Source organism: Artemia sp. Qi Xiang Cuo, chromosome 12, assembly GCF_049724085.1.
Source record: "Artemia sp. Qi Xiang Cuo chromosome 12, ASM4972408v1, whole genome shotgun sequence".
Taxonomy (NCBI): Eukaryota; Metazoa; Arthropoda; class Branchiopoda; order Anostraca; family Artemiidae; genus Artemia; species Artemia sp. Qi Xiang Cuo.
This window is the reverse complement of record NC_142805.1, coordinates 36,891,415-36,909,994: the sequence shown is the minus strand read 5'-3', so window position 1 is coordinate 36,909,994 and position 18,580 is coordinate 36,891,415. Positions and strand designations below refer to the sequence as shown.

The 18,580-nt window shown below is 36.3% G+C and overlaps 2 protein-coding genes across 2 annotated transcripts in view; one reads left to right on the top strand and one right to left on the bottom strand.

The window, feature by feature from the left end:
• LOC148946078 (E3 ubiquitin-protein ligase MIB1-like) overlaps positions 1 to 3,848 on the top strand; it is a 213,637-nt gene extending 209,789 nt beyond the window's left edge. The window contains exon 12 of the mRNA XM_089097597.1: positions 3,588 to 3,848. Within this exon, the coding sequence (XP_088953723.1) occupies positions 3,588 to 3,848 (261 nt within the window). The remainder of the gene's footprint in view (positions 1 to 3,587) is intronic.
• Positions 3,849 to 5,854: 2,006 nt separating this feature from the next.
• LOC148946077 (E3 ubiquitin-protein ligase MIB1-like) overlaps positions 5,855 to 18,580 on the bottom strand; it is a 167,222-nt gene continuing 154,496 nt past the window's right edge. The window contains exon 8 of the mRNA XM_089097596.1: positions 5,855 to 6,096. Within this exon, the coding sequence (XP_088953722.1) occupies positions 5,855 to 6,096 (242 nt within the window). The remainder of the gene's footprint in view (positions 6,097 to 18,580) is intronic.

Sequence of the window (18,580 nt, the reverse complement as noted above, 5' to 3'; positions counted from 1 at the left end):
TACCGCCCCCACCCTATTCTCTAAGAATCCCCCCCCCTCCTAGAACAAAAAGCTGATTCTGCCCCTGGGCTCAGCTCTGGTAGGGAATATTTTCTTCTTCTTTTATGTTTACGGGGAGAAAAATCGTTGCCAACTTTCGTGCATATTGAATTGATGATAGCTTGAAAATTGTTCTTTGTTTGTGTGCTACGATCTAAAGATTTTTACTCGCTATGATACTTTGCTGGAACTTTTTACATTAGATTTTTCAATTTCCAAAGTAAAAAAGAAGGCAAAACATCCATTTGCGTGGGGAATAGAATTTCTGTGAACAAGTTTCTGTCGACTGAAGGAACAAATGGATCACAATTTCCTCAGATTTCCTGAACTTGCAATTTCTTCTTGTGAAACTTCGATCCAAAAAGTTGCCTCATTTAGAGATTCTTGAACATGGCTAATCTTAGCTGTCTTAATTTTTTTCTTCTTCTTTTGAGAAAAGAAAAGCAGTCTCATCAGTTTTAGAAAGAAGCAGGCAGTAAAGCCTCGAATCTCTTTTGAATTAGTGTTTTTAGATTAAATATAATATATATTATTTAAGAATATTCAGTAATGTACAAAGATATTAAAATATAAAATTTATTTTATTCAACTTTTTACTACTATATGACGCTGCTGGAAGAAAATAAACTTATTTTTATAAGTTCATGGGATGTCAGCTTGTAAAACTCGAGCTCTTTTTTTTAACGTTACTGTGATTTAAAATTACTGTATTGATGTTTTTATATAATTATTTTTTCCGGCAACTTTAACGGGAGAAAATAGCCGTGCAAAAGCCTTCCAATAAATAATTTCGGACCGAGAAGCTTTTGTTTAAATGTATCAACTACAAAACTAAAGAAAAACATTCATATTTACAGTCATCTTGGATATTTTTACGCCATGCTCAGTATAAGTATGAAACTTGGCTATATAACAGAAAAAACGCATCGCTCTTACAAACTGTCATAGATTTGCGCAATTATAACTGAAAATGCATTTTTATTTTCAAGTTTTTGCGAAAATGGCAAAATAGTCATTTTCTTTTATCTTTGAATGGCAGAAGTAGATAAATATCCAGAATTTTATAAAAGATTTTCGAAAGTCGGTTTTCTTCCTGTCTTTGCCTCCCATTTTCTATTGATGGTGGATGCTGTATTTTGTCTGTCTACCAAGTCTACATTGGATTTTCGGCTGTGGAAAACCCGTAAAATATGTTTTCACTTCCTCTAGATACTAGGTCGTATCTGATATAGTACAGGAGAAAGAAAATTCTGGCAGTGCCATTGGAAGAGAACTTTATTGTAGAGGTTTCTAACTTCTCTCGGCATTTGCCAGAAGAAAGATCACGGATGCGTGTTCTTTTTTTTCGGGGTGATTGTATCAAACTAATGGTCCTAGAAGATCGGAAGAGGGCTCATTCAAACGGTAATTAAAAGTTCTCATGCATTTTTGAGTGACCAAAAACATTGGAGGGCAACTAACCCTCTCCTCCCGCCCTCTTTTTCCCCAAAGACATCTGGCCGGAATTTTAAGATAGCCATTTGATTCAGCATAGTTGAAAGGTCCAAAAACTATGTCTCTGGGCATGACATGACCCCCCCCCCCCACAGCCCCGGAAAGGAATATAAGCTATGCGATTTGCCCATTGTTCATGTATAGTATTTGTTATTGGGAAATATGGGGGATTTCTCGGGGAGAATTTTCTATGGGAGGAATTTCCTGGAGAAATTCTCTAAGAGGAGAGAGGAATTTCTGACTTGACTTTAAAATGATCCGAAATTAAATAAATAAAAATCAAATGAAAAAGTAAGGAGAATTTTTTCATAGGACACTGTCCAGGGGGATTTTCAGCAAGGAGGGAATGGTCCGGGGAGTTTTTTGAGGGAGGGTGAATCGAAGCGGGTGCGAATTTTCTATGGTCGAATTTTTCACGGGAGGAATATTTCGTTGGGATGGAATTTTCCGGGGAAAATTTTTCGCAGAGAGGGGAGGCAGATTTCCCGGTAAAATTTGAAAAACAATCAGAAATTAAATTGGAAAACGTTTCTACAAAGGAAAGTAAGGAGCAGCATCAAAAATCAAAATTAACAGAAATTATTCCGTATTTTGGGGGCTGCCCCTTCCTCAATCCTCGCTCTTTACGCTAAAAGTTTGATTTTTGGCCCAGTCCTCTAGGATAGACTCCTGAAACGTTAGGGCCGTTTAACTGGAATAAGAAGCTTTTTTAAAGCACTAAAAAACTTTAGCTTAACGAATAAGAATTGAGGGCGGGGCAACCCCCTTCATATACGGAATAGTTTGTGTTCGTTTCAATGTTGCTTCTTACGCTCAGCTGAAAAAAAACTTGTTTTCTTTATATTTAGTAACATTAGTAACAAATATAAGCACGCTTAATCTATAAGAAGGTGAAACGAGGCACTGCTTCCTTCAGTTAAACAATGACGGAGCAAATTAAGCATCTTTGTGTAGGCATTTGCATAGAATTTTCTTTTTTGGAAGGATTGCCCAATAATAAAACAAACTGAGAGGGGGGGGGGGCAAGAAAAAAACACAAATTTTATTTGGTAGTTTTAATAAAAAGTGCCCTTAAATTAAGAAAACATAGTATTTCAGGAGGGGGAAGTGAGGTTTTTCTCGTGTATGTTCCTGTTTCTGTGGATACCAGCATTCAGCTTGTGTGGTCGCTGACTGCCCCGCCCTCGATTCAACTTCTCAGCTTTTTTTGTTACGCCAGTCTACCGTGTTGCAAATTTGAATATTGTTGAAACAGTTGGATATTTTTGTCTTGATATGTTTGGTTCAAATTTCAAAGTCGTTCGGCCACTGAGGCCCCCTGATGTATTTTCAACGGATGTGCTCTTGTTATCTGAGTTGGAAATCAAGTAGTTCCGGGAAGATGATTGAAAATCAGTGATAAAATGAAAAGAAATGAAGATGGCCTACTTTGTTGGAAAAATACAGAAAAAACAACAGTGAGCTTAACGACGTCATAAAATGTTCTCATAGAACGCTCACTAAGATACTTTTGTACTTACCAACTTCCTCCTGTCCTAATTTGAAGTGGGTATTTTAAATCCCACTGACAAATATACCCAACTAAGGATGTCATTTCGTTCTTTTCACGCTTCAGACCTCTTCTCTGTGGTTCAATATAGAAAAAAATTGTTATTTCAGCGAGGTCAAGTTTGTTGCAGAGAAAGAATTATCCGCACGTGTTTTGAAAGACAAAGCTTGAAGTTGATTTCTCTCATATTGCTTTTCCTATGAGGCTTGGAATCGCGCAAAGCTATAAAAGAGCTTCTTAGGTGCTGAAAATGGATTTACAAAACTTAATTTATTTGTACATTCTGCCTTTAAATTTCTCGTTTATACCTTTCAGCTTTAACTTTTTTTTTCTATACTTGTTTAAAAAAAATGTACGAGTAAAGAGTGATAACAAAAACTAAAACGAGCAGAAATAATCATAGAATCAGCTGTCTCAGAACTTGTAATAGTCTTTTAGATATAAATATTATCTAAAATTATTTTATTTAAAAGTAGTGACTTTGACACACATCGGATGTTTTTAGGATGCCGAAGGGGATACTCCTTTACATGATGCAATATCGAAGAAGAGAGATGATATGCTAGCTATTTTACTGGATCACCATTCTGATATTACTCTTACCAATAATAATGGTTTCAATGCGCTACACCATGCGGCTCTTAGAGGGAACCCGAGGTATGTCTTTTCTATTTTTGTCCCATTCATTGGTGGATTAGTATTAAACTGGACCTGGTTCAGAAAATCAGCTTTCGAGATACAGGCTCCAAAAGTTATTGCTCATTAGTTGAATTAATTACTTTGGGTTATGATTAGGTAAATTTTCCATAATGTTACTAGCCCAATTTTCTATGATAAATATGATGTCTTTCCGGTATAGGAAACGAATTCGGACATGTTGGTCTACGCCTACATGCCCATGAGCCTTTTAGCGACTGCTGAAATATTATATTCAATGTAGGAATGAGTACTTCTTGGTTTGTGAACGTGCCTAAAAATATCGATTTTTATCCATAATTAGGATATTGCGGCATTTTTACGTAGATAGCCAAGCGCAGGAGGGAGCGTTAGGGGAATATCCCCCTCCTGTGACGTCACTGACTACCTTAGCAGAGTTGAAAGATAGTGCGTATTTATGGGATCTACGTCAAAAAAGGGATTTAGTTCATTTCTATTCTCGTCTCAATAGAGCTTGTCCATAATTGTTTTTAGTTTGGGAATGTTGTGTCTAGCGAACTAAATTTAAAAATTGAAATATTCAAGAGATTATTCGGAGGTTGAGAATATTTATATCAATGCGTTGAACGGTTGATGTCCAAAATTAATGACCATACAAAAGGGATTTGGTCTGATGGTAGTGGGGGGGGGGGGGCTGAAATGACTTAGTAAACTAGACAAATGATTTGGGATAAAAAAAAATTTGATACCCAGGGCATATCTTACTGATGCCAGAATATTGCTTGGATTTTGTTTTACAAGTTGACTTGACCTTGTTCGCCTTATAGACAAATAAATCGTAAGATATTTGGATTTATGTTCCCAAGTTTGAAGCTAAAATTTCAATTTTATTGAAACCTTATTGTAATTAGAAAACCCCATCAGTTTTGCAGAACACAAAATCATTTGCTTATTTTTATGTTTTTACTTTTATTGTGTTAGTTATCCGAATAAAGAACCTTATAGAGGGAAAATAGATCTACTAAAAAATCGATATTTTGTTACCTTTATATTCTGAAAAAGATACATTGTATTTTTGTGAATTAACTAGTTTTTCATTTTAGTGGTATGTCCATAACAGAACTTTTAAAAATAAGTTACCATTGTAAAAAATCTGCAAATTGTACTCTATGATTTCCACGATTCTTAAATTCTCTACCAGTGGAAACATTCGGGACAAATCTACCGAAACCAATCGAGATCTATAGATCTACCGAATGCTCCGTAGAAGTGGAACCACTGATTTGTAGAACATCTCATTTTGAATCCAGCTTCATAATGTTCAAATTTCACACTGTTCATTAAATTGCACTATCTAAGGTAAATAGGTAACCCACTTCAATGAAAAATTTGTTTTCTAAGTTGACCCAAATTGGTTCACTAAAGAGCATTATTTCTCATTGTATCATATTAAAAGAAGTCGTCCTGGCTAAGCGGACGTGCGCTGGGTTGAGAATTCTTTGTCCAATGGGCACGGGTTTGATGCCTGGCTTGGCAAGTTATTTGGACGCGGGTCAGTGGTGTGACTCAGTAAGCTTAGCCAGAGTCGACCCAGCTCTAAATGGGTACCTGGAGAAATCTGGTGAAGGTAAACAGGAAGGGTGTGCGAAAGCACAGGATGGCTGCCCCCCCAGCCCCCCATTGCACTTCCTGGCTGAAGGGCCACAAAACGGAGATCAGCACCGTCGGTGTGAACCTTAAGGGTCTAGTGCAGTCATGCTTACTTCTTTTTTTTTATCCTACTTAGATACTCCTAGCATTAGACGTCGATCTTTTTTATTGAAATGCTCAAGAACCCTTCCGCGTATTTCCCCCAAAGGAATGACACTAGTGTAAGGGTTGCCACCTAGGAAAGATTTTATCTACCGATTTAGTTGAACTTTACTTACACTATTTAAACTAAAAGTTTCACTTTGTTTGCTCAGTGACCAGTTGCTGGTAGTCGGCTGGTATATTTTTGTACCCGTCGATTTGTGGATACCTGATTTTTTTCTGAGAAATTAAATTTAGCGACTGTATTCTTTGAATTCTGTGAAGTTTTTCTTTACAGAGTAATGATCAATGAATTGACTTTATTCATGGATGAAAATCTGCTGTGATTTTTGTAACAGAGATCGTCTTAATTGCTCTTAAAGCCAAAGCTTCTTTAAAACTTAAAGTTTGTAAGGTATCACGGTCATTCCATATTGACCTTAGCTTCAAGGGGAGCCCTCTTTGACCATCTTGAATCTTAAAATTCATATGGAAGATTATTGTTGCAACCTTATGAAGGTTGCAACCGCAGTATACACAACTTTCTAAGGAAACGCGTTTCAAAGCTGAAAAAGATGCGGGAATTTAAGACATATTCAGTAAATATAGGACATTAGGTTCTCTTTATGGCTCTCCGCTGACCCGTGACTGTGCCCGGAAAGTATTTTGTTTCTACTAGACTAGAGATAATAATTTTATTTTGAGTTTTTTTTAGCTAAGGGACGAAAAATCGTCCCCGAGACCATGTCTCTCGACGCATTTTGTTTATTCAGTTCCCATGGATTCCATGATCTTTGCTATGCGCTTTATAATAGGATACGCGTTGATCATGACTGATTTTTTTTTATTGCAACTGCATTGGGTGCTGTAAGATCCAAAGGTAGGCAGAAGCGGAAATTATCTCTCTTCCCAAATACTTTAATTTATAGTAATATGTGTAGTTTTGCAAAACTACATAAAAAAAAGGACAAACAAATGCGATTAACGCTTCTTTTAAAGTGTCAGCTAGGCAAATACATTGGAATTTTGCTCTTGAAGCCCCATGTTTTTGAGTGGTACTATAAAGAAAAAAATAATAAAAAGCATGCTGAAACTAGGAAGCGCGTTTGTTAGAAAAATTAGACAAAGAATTATTTTATATATAAAGACTTATTTTAGTATTATGAGTATGTACAATTTCATTGCTTTAAACATAATCAGATGATAAAACACTCTTTAACTCCACGTTTTAGGGCCTTGGATGGCCTGTTCTACCAAAATAATTTGGAAGAATAGCAATATAAGTCTTCGATCTAAGGTGCATAGCTTACCTCCGAACTAAGATTGGAACGCCACAGTAATGATAGTTGTTAAGTATGGCTCTGAAATGTATGTGCTTCGAAAGGCTGAGGAAGATATGTTATATGTTAACCTGAGGCATTAACCTTAGGAATTACTGTGACTGATTGTATATCGAGCAATACACTGTACGAAAAATTTGGTTCCATCCCAGGTACTAAGGCTATAATGAAAGAACGGACAGACTACAATGAATAGCTTGTCCACATTTGACAGATGATGGATTAGACATTGCCAAAAAATGCTTTTTGACCATCCGTCTGCCGTCAAACGAAAAGAAGGTCGTCCCCGATTGGGATGGAAGAGATCATAGAAAAGTATTTCAAGGAGATCGTAACTGCAGGGAAGGGGAAAAGAGTGAAGCTCAGAACAAATTTGGAGGTAGCGCCTATGCCATTTCAAACATGAATTGTTTATTACTCAGACTCAGCTCGGTAATATAACCTTGGATAATTTAATTCAGTGCTGGAGTATAACATTGCACAAGTTAATCGGAGCTGGATACGTGAATACTTATGGCTCTGAGATTAACAATCCATGAAGAACGTCCTATTCAGAAGTAACTGACAAATAAACGTTTATTTACGGTACATCCGGTTTTTTTTATAGTCTATGTTCCACGTCCTTTTCATCTACCAAACGGTAAACACACAATGCTTAAAAAAATTGTTGTTTCGGTAGAACCAAAAACTGCAAACTAGTCTTGTAAGATGTTTCCCTCTTCAACATATAATCTGTATTGGGTTTAAACTAATCACCGATGAATATTTTTTTTTAAGTATTTCATTTACTAAAGTTTGTAAATATTATAAAAGAGCCATATTTCAACTAGACTTCTGTTACGCCATCACCAGGCTTGTTTGAAATTTCACAGTAAACATTTATAACACACATGATAGTAGCGTGGCATACATTTTGGTAATTTATTTGCAAACAACTCACACTTAAAGTGAGCTCAAATAACGATATTATTATGTTCTTCTATTAGACTGGCTTGCCAAAGTATATGACTAATCAGGAAATGAGTTCTAAGACCACATTGTGTAGACATGGTGTAAAAGAAAACGTAGTAAAGATAAACGAGGAAACATCTAAGGCTTCAGCAGAGGCCTCTGCTCAGCCGTCCTAAACGTTATCATGAAATGTTATAAAAAATGTTATCATAGGGGGCGCAACAGCGTTGACTAAGCAAAAGTAGGCACGGTATATTATTTTTATTTTTCTTACCAATGCACTTCGTATGGAAGGAGCTGTTGAAGAAACATAAGAAAGGGCTCACTCGAATGAAAATTGAAAGATCTAGTGCCCTTTTATATACTGCCGCTACTACTACTGCTGCCACTTCAGCTGCTACTACTACTACTTCTACTACTGGAGGTAAGTGTATGATGGTGAAACTTCAGGGAATATTTAGGGGAGTTTTGAACTAAGTCAAAACACACTCTGCGCGTGCAGGTTTTCAAAAGGGCGTATTAGCAATATCCCAGGAATAGTCTAGGGTGTTAAGCTGAAGCTTTCAGGGCATCTTAAGGAGGATGTTGAACTAATCTAAAGGCACTACGTGCATACTACTGCTACTACAAATACAACTGGTACTACTACCACCGCTGCTACTACAACTGCTGTTACAACTTCTACCACTAGTACTACTGAAGCTAAGGTTATTACGGTAAAACTTTCTGGGAACGTTTAATTAAATCGAAACACGCTATGTCGATGCAGGCTATTAAAAGGGCGTAATAACTATATCCTTGGAGCATCTCAGAGTATTAAGTTGAAACTTTTAGTGGATGTTGAGGGGGATGTTGAGCCAACCAAAGGGTACTATATGCATACTGCTACTTTTACTACTGCTACTACCAATACTACCACTAAGGCTAAGGGTATTATGGAGAAATTTTCAGGAAATGTTGGGGGCATGTTGAAAATTTCAGGGCATGTTGAGGGGTATGTTGAACTAATAAAAATGTATTATGTACATATTACCACTACTAGTAGTAGCAGTACTACTACCTCTACTGCTATTAGTATTACTATCACAAAGCTAATGGTATTAATGTGGAACTTTGAGGGACTCTTAAGGGGGATGTTTGGCTAAATCTAAACACACAATGTGAATGCAGGTCATCGAAAAGTCGTATCAGAAAAATGTCAGAAACGCCTTAAATTATAAGTTGAAACTATCAGGGCATGAGGAGGGGATGTTGAAATAGACCAAAAAGGCACAATCTGAATACTTTTAATACCAATACTGCTAATTCTACTACTGATATCACTAATACTATTCCCAATGCTCCTGCTAATGGTGAGGGAGTTGTTGAGCTGAATCAAAGTACACTATGTAAAGGTATCAAAAGGGTATATTAGCAGTATCCCAGCAACGCCTTAGGGTATTAAGTTGAAACTTATAGGGTGACCAACAAGGGCGCCCGCAGAATATTTTCCAGGGGGGGGCAGATAACAGAATAGCGGAGATAAAATAAAACCCAAATAAAATTCTCTAATTTGGACAGCCTTTTTTACACGGAGGGTATTTTCCGGGGGGGGGGGTATTTTCCGCGGGGAATATTTTCTGCGGGGGGCGTATTTTCCAAGGGGGTAATTGCGGGAGGGGGGGGGGCTAAACGCCGGCCACCAGACTGATCATATTTCAAACAGTGAGTGGTACAAAAATGCCGAGAGTTTTACTATAAAAAAAGAAGGTTACTATTTTACTAGTATTTTACTAATTAATTTTAATTTTAATATTTAATTTAAGCCATTTATTTGTAATTTATTTATAATTATTTTTTGATTTATTAAAAGATCAATATTTTTAATTCACAAATTCTGGTATCTTGACTAAATTCCCGTTCAGGTTTAAGCTAAAAGTTTCATTATTATGAAAGAAAAGCAAGCAAAGTTCCTAATAGGATAAGACCTTATAGGATACAACCAATGGAATAGACACAGGATGCTCATTATAGACTTAAGCAAAATTAGAATATCACCCCTTAATTAGGATTATATTTTAAAAATTAAGGTAAAGAATAAAAAAAATTAGACTTGCGTTTTTAGCTTGACAAAATATGAGCAAAAACCAAAACCAAACTGACTCCTGGTAGGGCACGACACTGTATATATACATAAAACTTTCTTTGTTTATTAATTCCAAAATGCGGTAAGCTTTATCAAGCTTGTTGCACTATTGCTAGGGCATAAGAATGCCCTTGAGAGTATTTAGTCTACACCCTAAATCGGGTTCCGGTTTCGGTCTTTTTTAGATAGATAAATAATTACCTATATTGGGTTAATCTAAGATCTAAGAATTGAATTAAATTCTGAAGTGATTCTAAACACGTTTCATAGCAGTTCTTAAAGACAAAGCAAAAATAAGAATTTTTTTTTCTTTGATTAGTTGCTACACTTCTATTTTCTTCCTACTCTGGTCTAAATTTCAGGGGGGGGGGCAGGGAGGCCCATGGCGACCAATATTACTACCACTTTTGCTACTACTTCTACTACTGCTACCAGTACTGTTACTGCTTACCAGTACTAGTACTATTACTACTATTGAACTAAATCAAAACAGTTTAAGTGAATCCAGGTTTTCCAAATAGACCAATTTGTTAAGATATCCAGACTGGAATGGGGTTTAAAATAAAGGCACGGAGAAAGTTTATGTTGCTTTCAGACTAAAGCGAAGGCACTATGTACATGCCGTTTGTCAATAAGACGTCTCAGCAATATCTTAAGAATAACTAAGGGTATTAAGTTTAAAACTTTAAGGGCTGCTACTATTAATACTTTTGCCCTTACTATTGAACTGAAACAAAAGGGTGTAAGTGCATCGAGTTTGTCAAAATAGCCTAGGTACAATGTCAAAGGACCAGAATAATGCATTTAGTTATATTTTTCAGGGAAAGCTGAGGAGGTGTAAACCTAAATCAAAATATACTCTTTGTATTCAGATTGTCGAAAGGGCGTATGTTATTAAAAATTGTTGAAAAATTTTGTCCAACATATAAATAGTAAGCCAAAATCTGGATTCTTATAGACAATTAAATAAAAAAAAACAAGTTTTTTTAACTGAAAGTAAGGAACGGCGTTAAAACTTAAAACGTACAGAAATTATTCCGTATATGAAAGGGTGCTGTCCCCTCCTCAACGCCTCGCTCTTTACGCTAAAGTTTTTTTATTGTTTAAAAAAATAGAGTTGTGAGAAACTAAAACTTTAGAGTAAAGAGCGAGGCGTTGAGGAGGGGACAGCCCATTTCATATACAGAATAATTTCTGTTCATTTTAAGTTTTAACGTCTTTTCTTAAAGTAAGTTAAAAAAACTTTTTTTTTTTATTTAATTTTTGAACGTTTTATAATTAATTAAGGTTTTTATTTTTGATAACCTTAAATGAATAATTAAAAAAAAATTTGCATATTATATTTGGTTAAATGGCTTTCTCGAAACTTGTTTAATTTTATTTACGAACGTTTTTATTAGTAATAAATATACGTAACTTAGAATTAACTTACGTAACGAACTTCTATATTCATAAATTTTTAACACGTATATTAGGGGGTTCGCCCCCTAGTCAATACCCTGCTCTTTAAACTATAGTTCGAATTTTTTTTTCCAGTTCTTTAAAAACGACCTCTTAATCACAATCAGTTGATCAGTTGAAAAACTTGTTTTTTTTATTTAATTCCTGATCTTTTTCTTTAATAATGCTGGGAAATTCGGCGCCCCCTTCATAGCAATGTCCCTTCCCCCATGAAAACTTCCTTCATGGAAAGATCCTTCCATATAGCCCCCGCCCCTCTCCTTCCCACACCTACCCCACAAAAAAAACACTTAAAAAGAAAGTATACAAAAAAAAAAAAACAAATCAAAGTAAAAAAATATAAAATTTAAAAAATATCAGACCACCCCCCGGGGACTTTGGGGACTCAAGTCATCCTAAAAGACATTTTTATCATATTTTCGACCATGCTGAACAAAATGGCTATCTAAAAATTTTGATCGGGAGACTTTGGGAAAAAAAATGAGCGTGGGAGGGGGCATAGTTGCCTTTAATTTTTTTCGGTCAATTAAAAAGGGCACTAGAACTTTTAATTCGAGTTCCAATGAACCGTTTCACAAACTTCTAGGACTGCTGGGTCGATACAATCACCCCTGGGGAAAAAAAAAAAAACAAACAAACAAATAAACACGCATTCGTGATCTTTCTTTTGGCAAAAAATGGAAAATTCCACATTTTTGTAGATAGGAGCTTGAAACCTCTACAGTAGGGTTTTCTGATACGCTGTCTATGAGGGTGTGATTTTCATTAAGGTTCTATAACTTTTAGGGGGTCTTTCCCCCTTTTTTCGGTAATCAGCCAAATTTTCTCAGGCACGTAACTTCTGATGGGTAAGATTAAACTTAATGAAACTTATATATTTGAAATCAGAATTAAAATCTGATTCTTTTGATGTATCTATTGGTACCAAAATCCCGTTTTTTAGAGTTTCGGTTACCATTGAGCCGGGTCGCTCCTTACTTACAGTTCGTTACCACGAACTGTTTGAAAACCGAAAAGCTTTATAATATTATTTCTTAACCAATGAAAAAGACTATGTCAATTAAGAAATGACAAAAATTAATAAAAAAAAAAAAAAACTTTCCACAAAAGAAGCTTTTGTCAAAGATAAGTAAATAGCTGCATTAAACCAAAGATCAGCAGAAATAATGTAAAATAATTTTCAAGCGTAAAACAACCATAAATCTCCGTCAATAAATGAATGAAACCCAAAACGAACAGAATTACAATATATAATTGAGCCAAACTCAAAATGAGCAGAAACTAAAAGGTGTTTGGCTGACGCCCTCCTTGCCTTCTGAAGATCAGAACATAATTTTCCCTTTACTGAAAACAAAATAGATTTTATTTATTTTTTAATTTAATATATCTAAAATTATTAAGACTTTTAGGGATGAATATCAGCATATATATTAAACTGTCAATCCTACGTTCTTTTTTTCAGTAATCTTGGTTATGATGGTGATTTTTTTTTGTGGATATTGTGGGAAATAGAAACACTCCGCTGGAAATAAGGATTGTTTTCAGTCAAGTGCAAAATATTTTCTGATCTTTGGAAGGCATAGGGGGCATCAGCCCTACTCCTCTTAGTTTCTGCTCATTTTGAGTTTGACTCAGTTATTTATTTGAATGTTTGTTCGTTTTGGGTTTCATTTACTTATTTATGGTGATTTACAGTATTTATACGCTTGAAAAACTATTTGACTTTGTTTCTGCTCATCTTTGTTCTAATGTAGCTCTTAACTTTTCTTTGAAAAACTTCTCTTGTAGAAATTTTTTTTTAATTAATACGAGATAAAAGCTAAAAAACGGATCCCTTTTATCCTTGCCCTCCTTTTAAAATCTCTATGTTTGCGGATGACAGAAATGGGTTTTCAAGATATTTTCTTATATTGAACGCAAAAATGAATATCTTACGTATCTGCCATTAAAAAAAAAAAAAAAAAAAAAGCAACTACCCTGGAAGTTGTAAATTCTTTGCTCTATCCTCAAGGTGCAAAGACTTATCAAATGACAATTTCCAAGTGATAATTTCACTAATTGTCTACTTGAAACTAATTTATTATACTGTGCTTGAATTTCTGATTATATCTTAGAAGTGCTTGAACTTGAATGGCAGTCATTTATCTTCTAGTCTTGTTCGTGTTGAAGAGTTGTAGAATGATCTTTTGGATTACTTCAAGCTTTCCAATCAAGGAGCTGCTTTAATTTGGACTTGGAACTAGGAAAGAAAATCGATAGGCTCTGAAATTGTATATCTGCGACATTATTAGAGATAATGTTGGTTAATTAGTTCTTTTTCGGCTGATAAGTGTTCATCGGGTAAAAACGACATTGGATAGCCTAATCTGTCTTTTAAAAGAGTGCAGCCAACCTTCTTGTAAAAGATGGATTTCACATTGCTCTACATTTACCATTTTGACTAAGGAGCTGATTAAGTGTAAAATAATATCTATTTGACACTGATTTGGGAATAGTAACTATTATTTAGCTAGTTAATTGCAAAAACAAATTTTCGGGAATTTCGAAAAAGAGCTAGGAGACCCCCATAAACGACGGTGGATTGAAATAAAAGCATGTATTTGCAAATTTTGTATATTTATAGCCTTTGAATATATTTCGGAATTTCTCATCCTTTTTAGAACTGATAGGATAAACCCTATTATAACCAGAGGCTTAGAAAGGTCTCCTCCCTTACAATCTGTAGTCCAGGACTTTTAGGGTTTGACCCGGAAAAAATTGCAATATAAACGAAAATGGTACCAAAATGATCAGAAAAAATTCTGTACAACATACTAAAAGTCCCCATAAATCCGAGTGGGGCGAGTACCCGAAAAACAGGGGAAAAGGGGGAAATGCGGGGAAAATTGGGAAAAATGCCGAACATGCCCAGAAAATAGTTCAAAGTGAGTTTTCTGGGGCTTTCCAATACGCTGATCACGAAACTGACATCTAAAATTCAGTATAGAATAAAAGTACTACGGAAAACGGGGGGAACAGGGGGAAGAGGGGAAAAAATTTAAAAATACAGGGTAGGGGTAGAAAGCACTTTGAAATATGTTTTCTGGGGTCTTTCTATCTGCTGATCCCGAAACTGACATCTACAATGAAATAAGGAACCTGCGCCCCACCATAACGGGGGAAAAGGGGGAAAGATGGGAAGAAAAGGGACAATTGAAGTCAGGGGTAGAAATCAGTTTGAAATGTGTTTTCTGGGGTTTTCCTATCTGCTGATCACGAAACTGACACCTAAAATGAAGGAAAGAAAACGAGAACCATGAAAACCGAACAAAACTGGAGGAAATAACGGAAAAAGGGAAGGGAAGCCTGACTCCTGAGCCAGCTGCTAATGGCTAATAAGTAGGCCTATGGACAAAATAACTCGCTTAAGTATCAAACTTTTACTTTCTTGAATCACAGACATTTCTTAAAACCATTTGAATTACTAAACATAAAGAAAACAACCGCTTGGCAGTGATTACAGTATAAAAGTTCAGCTATTATAGGTAAAATTTGTACTTTCGAAGGCAATATCGTTGAATAAAAAACTAAAAAAAGAACTTCAGTAACTATAGGTAAAATCTGCACTTTTTAAGGCAGTAGAGTTGACTTGAAAAACACAGCATTGATGTCACTAGTCGAGCTCCTCGTCTTCGACAATCTCTTTGTCCCTGTTCAAACAGTTGATACCCTGACATTCTCCGCACGTGAACGTACACGCTAATCCATTTTTCTTGCAGCTGCATCGCGAGTTCTCGCAGCCTGTCTTACAGTTGTATCTCACGACACTCAAAAGAGTCTGAGGTGCGGGCAACAAATCGGTCATCACAGGTGAGTATTTATGGTCTCTGAGGACCCAACCCCAGTCAGCCGGGTCGAGGTCAGCTGGTTCCTCTTTCCAATGGGATACCTGGAGGCGCACTCGCTGGGAGTGGAATGAAGCTGCAGCTTCAGTTGGCAGAAGCCTTTCAGGTTTAACAAACGCCATAGTATTTGACAAAGAAATTTTTTCCAAGAAAATTCGATATCGCAGCTTAGTGAGATCTTCGTTTGGTCGTGCTTTATACAAGCTGAGGAGAAGATATTCCCCCGCTTTCACAATTTCATCTTAAGACGATGATTCATCCAGAAACACTTCGCATTTTTTTCTGAACACTTCGCTCTTCTTCAAAAGAGGTAGCACAGCTTGCTTTCCAAGTCCAAAAACTCGTGAGGTCGTGTCACATCCCAAGAGTGCGTGCCCTACCAGAAGTAGCCTGGATACTTCTCCCATTTTTTTTTTTAACTTCGTTGAGGCACCAGAACCGTGTTATGGCTTCTTTTGCGTTCGTTGACGATTCGAAGAAAAGGTTTTTTGCATTAGGCGGGAGGTGATACAAGAGTAGAATCAGAAGGCCAGTGTCGTTGCCAAGAACTATTGTTTCAGAGTTTTCTGCTTTCGTTACGGCAGTCTTCACGATTAGATAGTCAGCATCGTCCTTCGCATGGACGACTTCAAATCCTTTGGCTCTGAGTTTTTCCCGATGTAGCTTATAATTCGCTGTTTGTTCTGAGAGTTGCTCAAAAACTCTTCCTTCTTTTTCTGGAGCTTCATCCCTAAACTGAAATCGATCACTTGATGTGGGCTTCCCTTACACTGTCGGTTGTAGGTAGCATCTTCCGTGGGTGGACCAGCGCTGGATCTATCGAAGACAACCGCAGGGGAGGTAGAATGTCGAGTAACGAAACTAACATAGCTGTCACAGATTGAATCATAAGGATCACACATAAGGTTTTGTCGTCGGCACTGGAACTCTGCGGTGACTAGTCTACCTTGCTTCTTTTACTGAATGTCGAATTAGAACAGGATTATGTTGACGAACCCATGCACGTGTTGATAACGGCGAGGAATACGGAATAAAATCATTTCAGTCTCTTTCCGTATTTCTTTTTCGAGTTTTTTTTTGCCTTTTCTAAGCCTATGGGGAAGCCGAACCTCTATAGATCTCCTGTATTAACATTTGTAAACATTTCCACATGCTTTCTACCCCTACCCTGTATATTTCCCTGTGTCCCCTCCCTCCCCCCCCATTTCCCCGTTTTATGTTAATCAATTTTTTTATATCATTTTAGTTCTTAATTTCGTAATCACCAGATAGGAATACCCCAGAAAATATCTTTCAAACCGCTTTCTACCCCTACCCAGTATTCTTCTCTTTTCTCCCCTCTTTCCCCTGTTCCCCCGTTTTCCATAGTACTCTTTTTCTATGCTGAATTTTAGATGTCAATTTCGTAATCAGCGTATGTGAAAACCTCAGAAAACTCACTTTAAACTATTTTCTGGGTATGTTCGGCATTTTTCCCATTTTCCCCCGCATTTCCCCCTTTTCCCCTGTTTTTTGGGTACTCGCCCCACTCGTATTTATGGGGACTTTAAGTGTGTTGTACAGAATTTTTTTCTGATCATTTTGGTACCATTTTCGTTTATATTGCAATTTTGTCCGGGTTCGACACTTTTTTGAGCTAAATGTCCTGGACTATAGGGCTAACGTTTTCTGTTTTTTTTTTTTTTTTAATATATCCAAGCCTGAGGGTCTTTTCTGGGTCTATTCTGAGTGTGCCATCTGCCTTCAAAACTACCGAGTTGCCCCGGATTTTCTTTCTTAGACCCTTTAGTAGCTTAATGGTAACTTCTTCTGACTATATTTTCACAAAAAGTCCTATTACAAAAATTTCGATTTTTTTTTGGAATTTTAATCCAAATAAAATATCCCAGTCTCCAGGACATTCGTTTGAACGGTAATTCTTAGTACCATTTGGGTCGTTTTTCTTTTTTGACTTAATTCAGAATTCATTAACTATTTATTGGCCCCCCTTTGTCAATTGGTGTCAGGGGGGGATGCTTGAATAAAACTAATTTCCATAGTTTCTGCAAGTCTTTTCGCCTCCATGCACAGCTCCTTCTCATTCTCATTTTGGTTAGAGGGTAGATTTTTATTTTTATTTTTTATATCGCACTTGACTAAGTCAGTCAATTTGTTTCTTTGTATCTCTCTTTGGATTCTTCTGCTGTTGAGATGCACAAACATCTTATTTATTCAACGGCCCAAGAATGACGAGAGGTCACTTAGACACCATCCTCCAACCACAGACGAGTCTAGACTTAAAATATAATTTTATTGGTTAATTACCAATTCATTAAATTAATGGTGTACTATACATAGCCAATAAAAGGTAGAACAACAAAAGGGAAGTAATACCTGAAAAAATAGATATTAGAATCTAATAGACATGTATGAAAGACCGAAAGCAAGACTTATGAAGGCAGAAAGACTTACGTAGAATTTTGACTCAATTTGTTTATTTGCATTAAGTGGTCAATGTTCATTGATCTGCACATTATTAATGCGTAAAGCATTGGTATGCATTTAATGTCTACGAAGGGCAAGAATGGCATTTGATGTCCCCCAGTTACAAACCGGTTATAGATATAAAATTGTGGTTATTTTACTTCTCTAAAGAAATTATTTAATTATTGTATGTTTATTTGATGATTTACTATTATTTATATATTTTTTTATGTAAATACTAATATGTAAAATAAGGTTCAAGAAAAATAGGATGAGGTTCAAGAAATGATTTGAAGGAAATAGGAACTTCATGGGAGAGAGGGAATAAAGACTGAAGCTCTGAACAGTGGGGTGGAGCAGTATTAGTTACAAATCGTTTAAAGAGAAGAGCAAAGTTGAATGTTTGTTTGAATAAAAAATGTATTTTTTTTTAAACTGCTTTACAATAATCAAAAGCTATCTTCAAGTTTATTCCGTTTAGCAGAGATACAGTATAGAGGAAGGGACGGGTCTAAACCTGTCTGGTCCCGGACAAGACTGGCATTTGACGCCCCGCGGTCAATAAACCCATCATAGATATCAGAATATGGTTATTTTACTTCTCTACAGAATATATCTACTTGAGAAGGGCAAGTCTCCTCATTCTAATAGAGTACGACATAACGCTTTTCAATTTTTCCGAGCAGCTCCACGTCAATGGCTGTGTGAGTGTATCTAATATCGGCCTTGACATGACATGTGGTTATGTTAATTCTCTCCCGTCTAAGGAGCCCATCATAGACTAGACCACGATTAGGCCAACTAAAATTTCCAGCGGCTCGCTTAA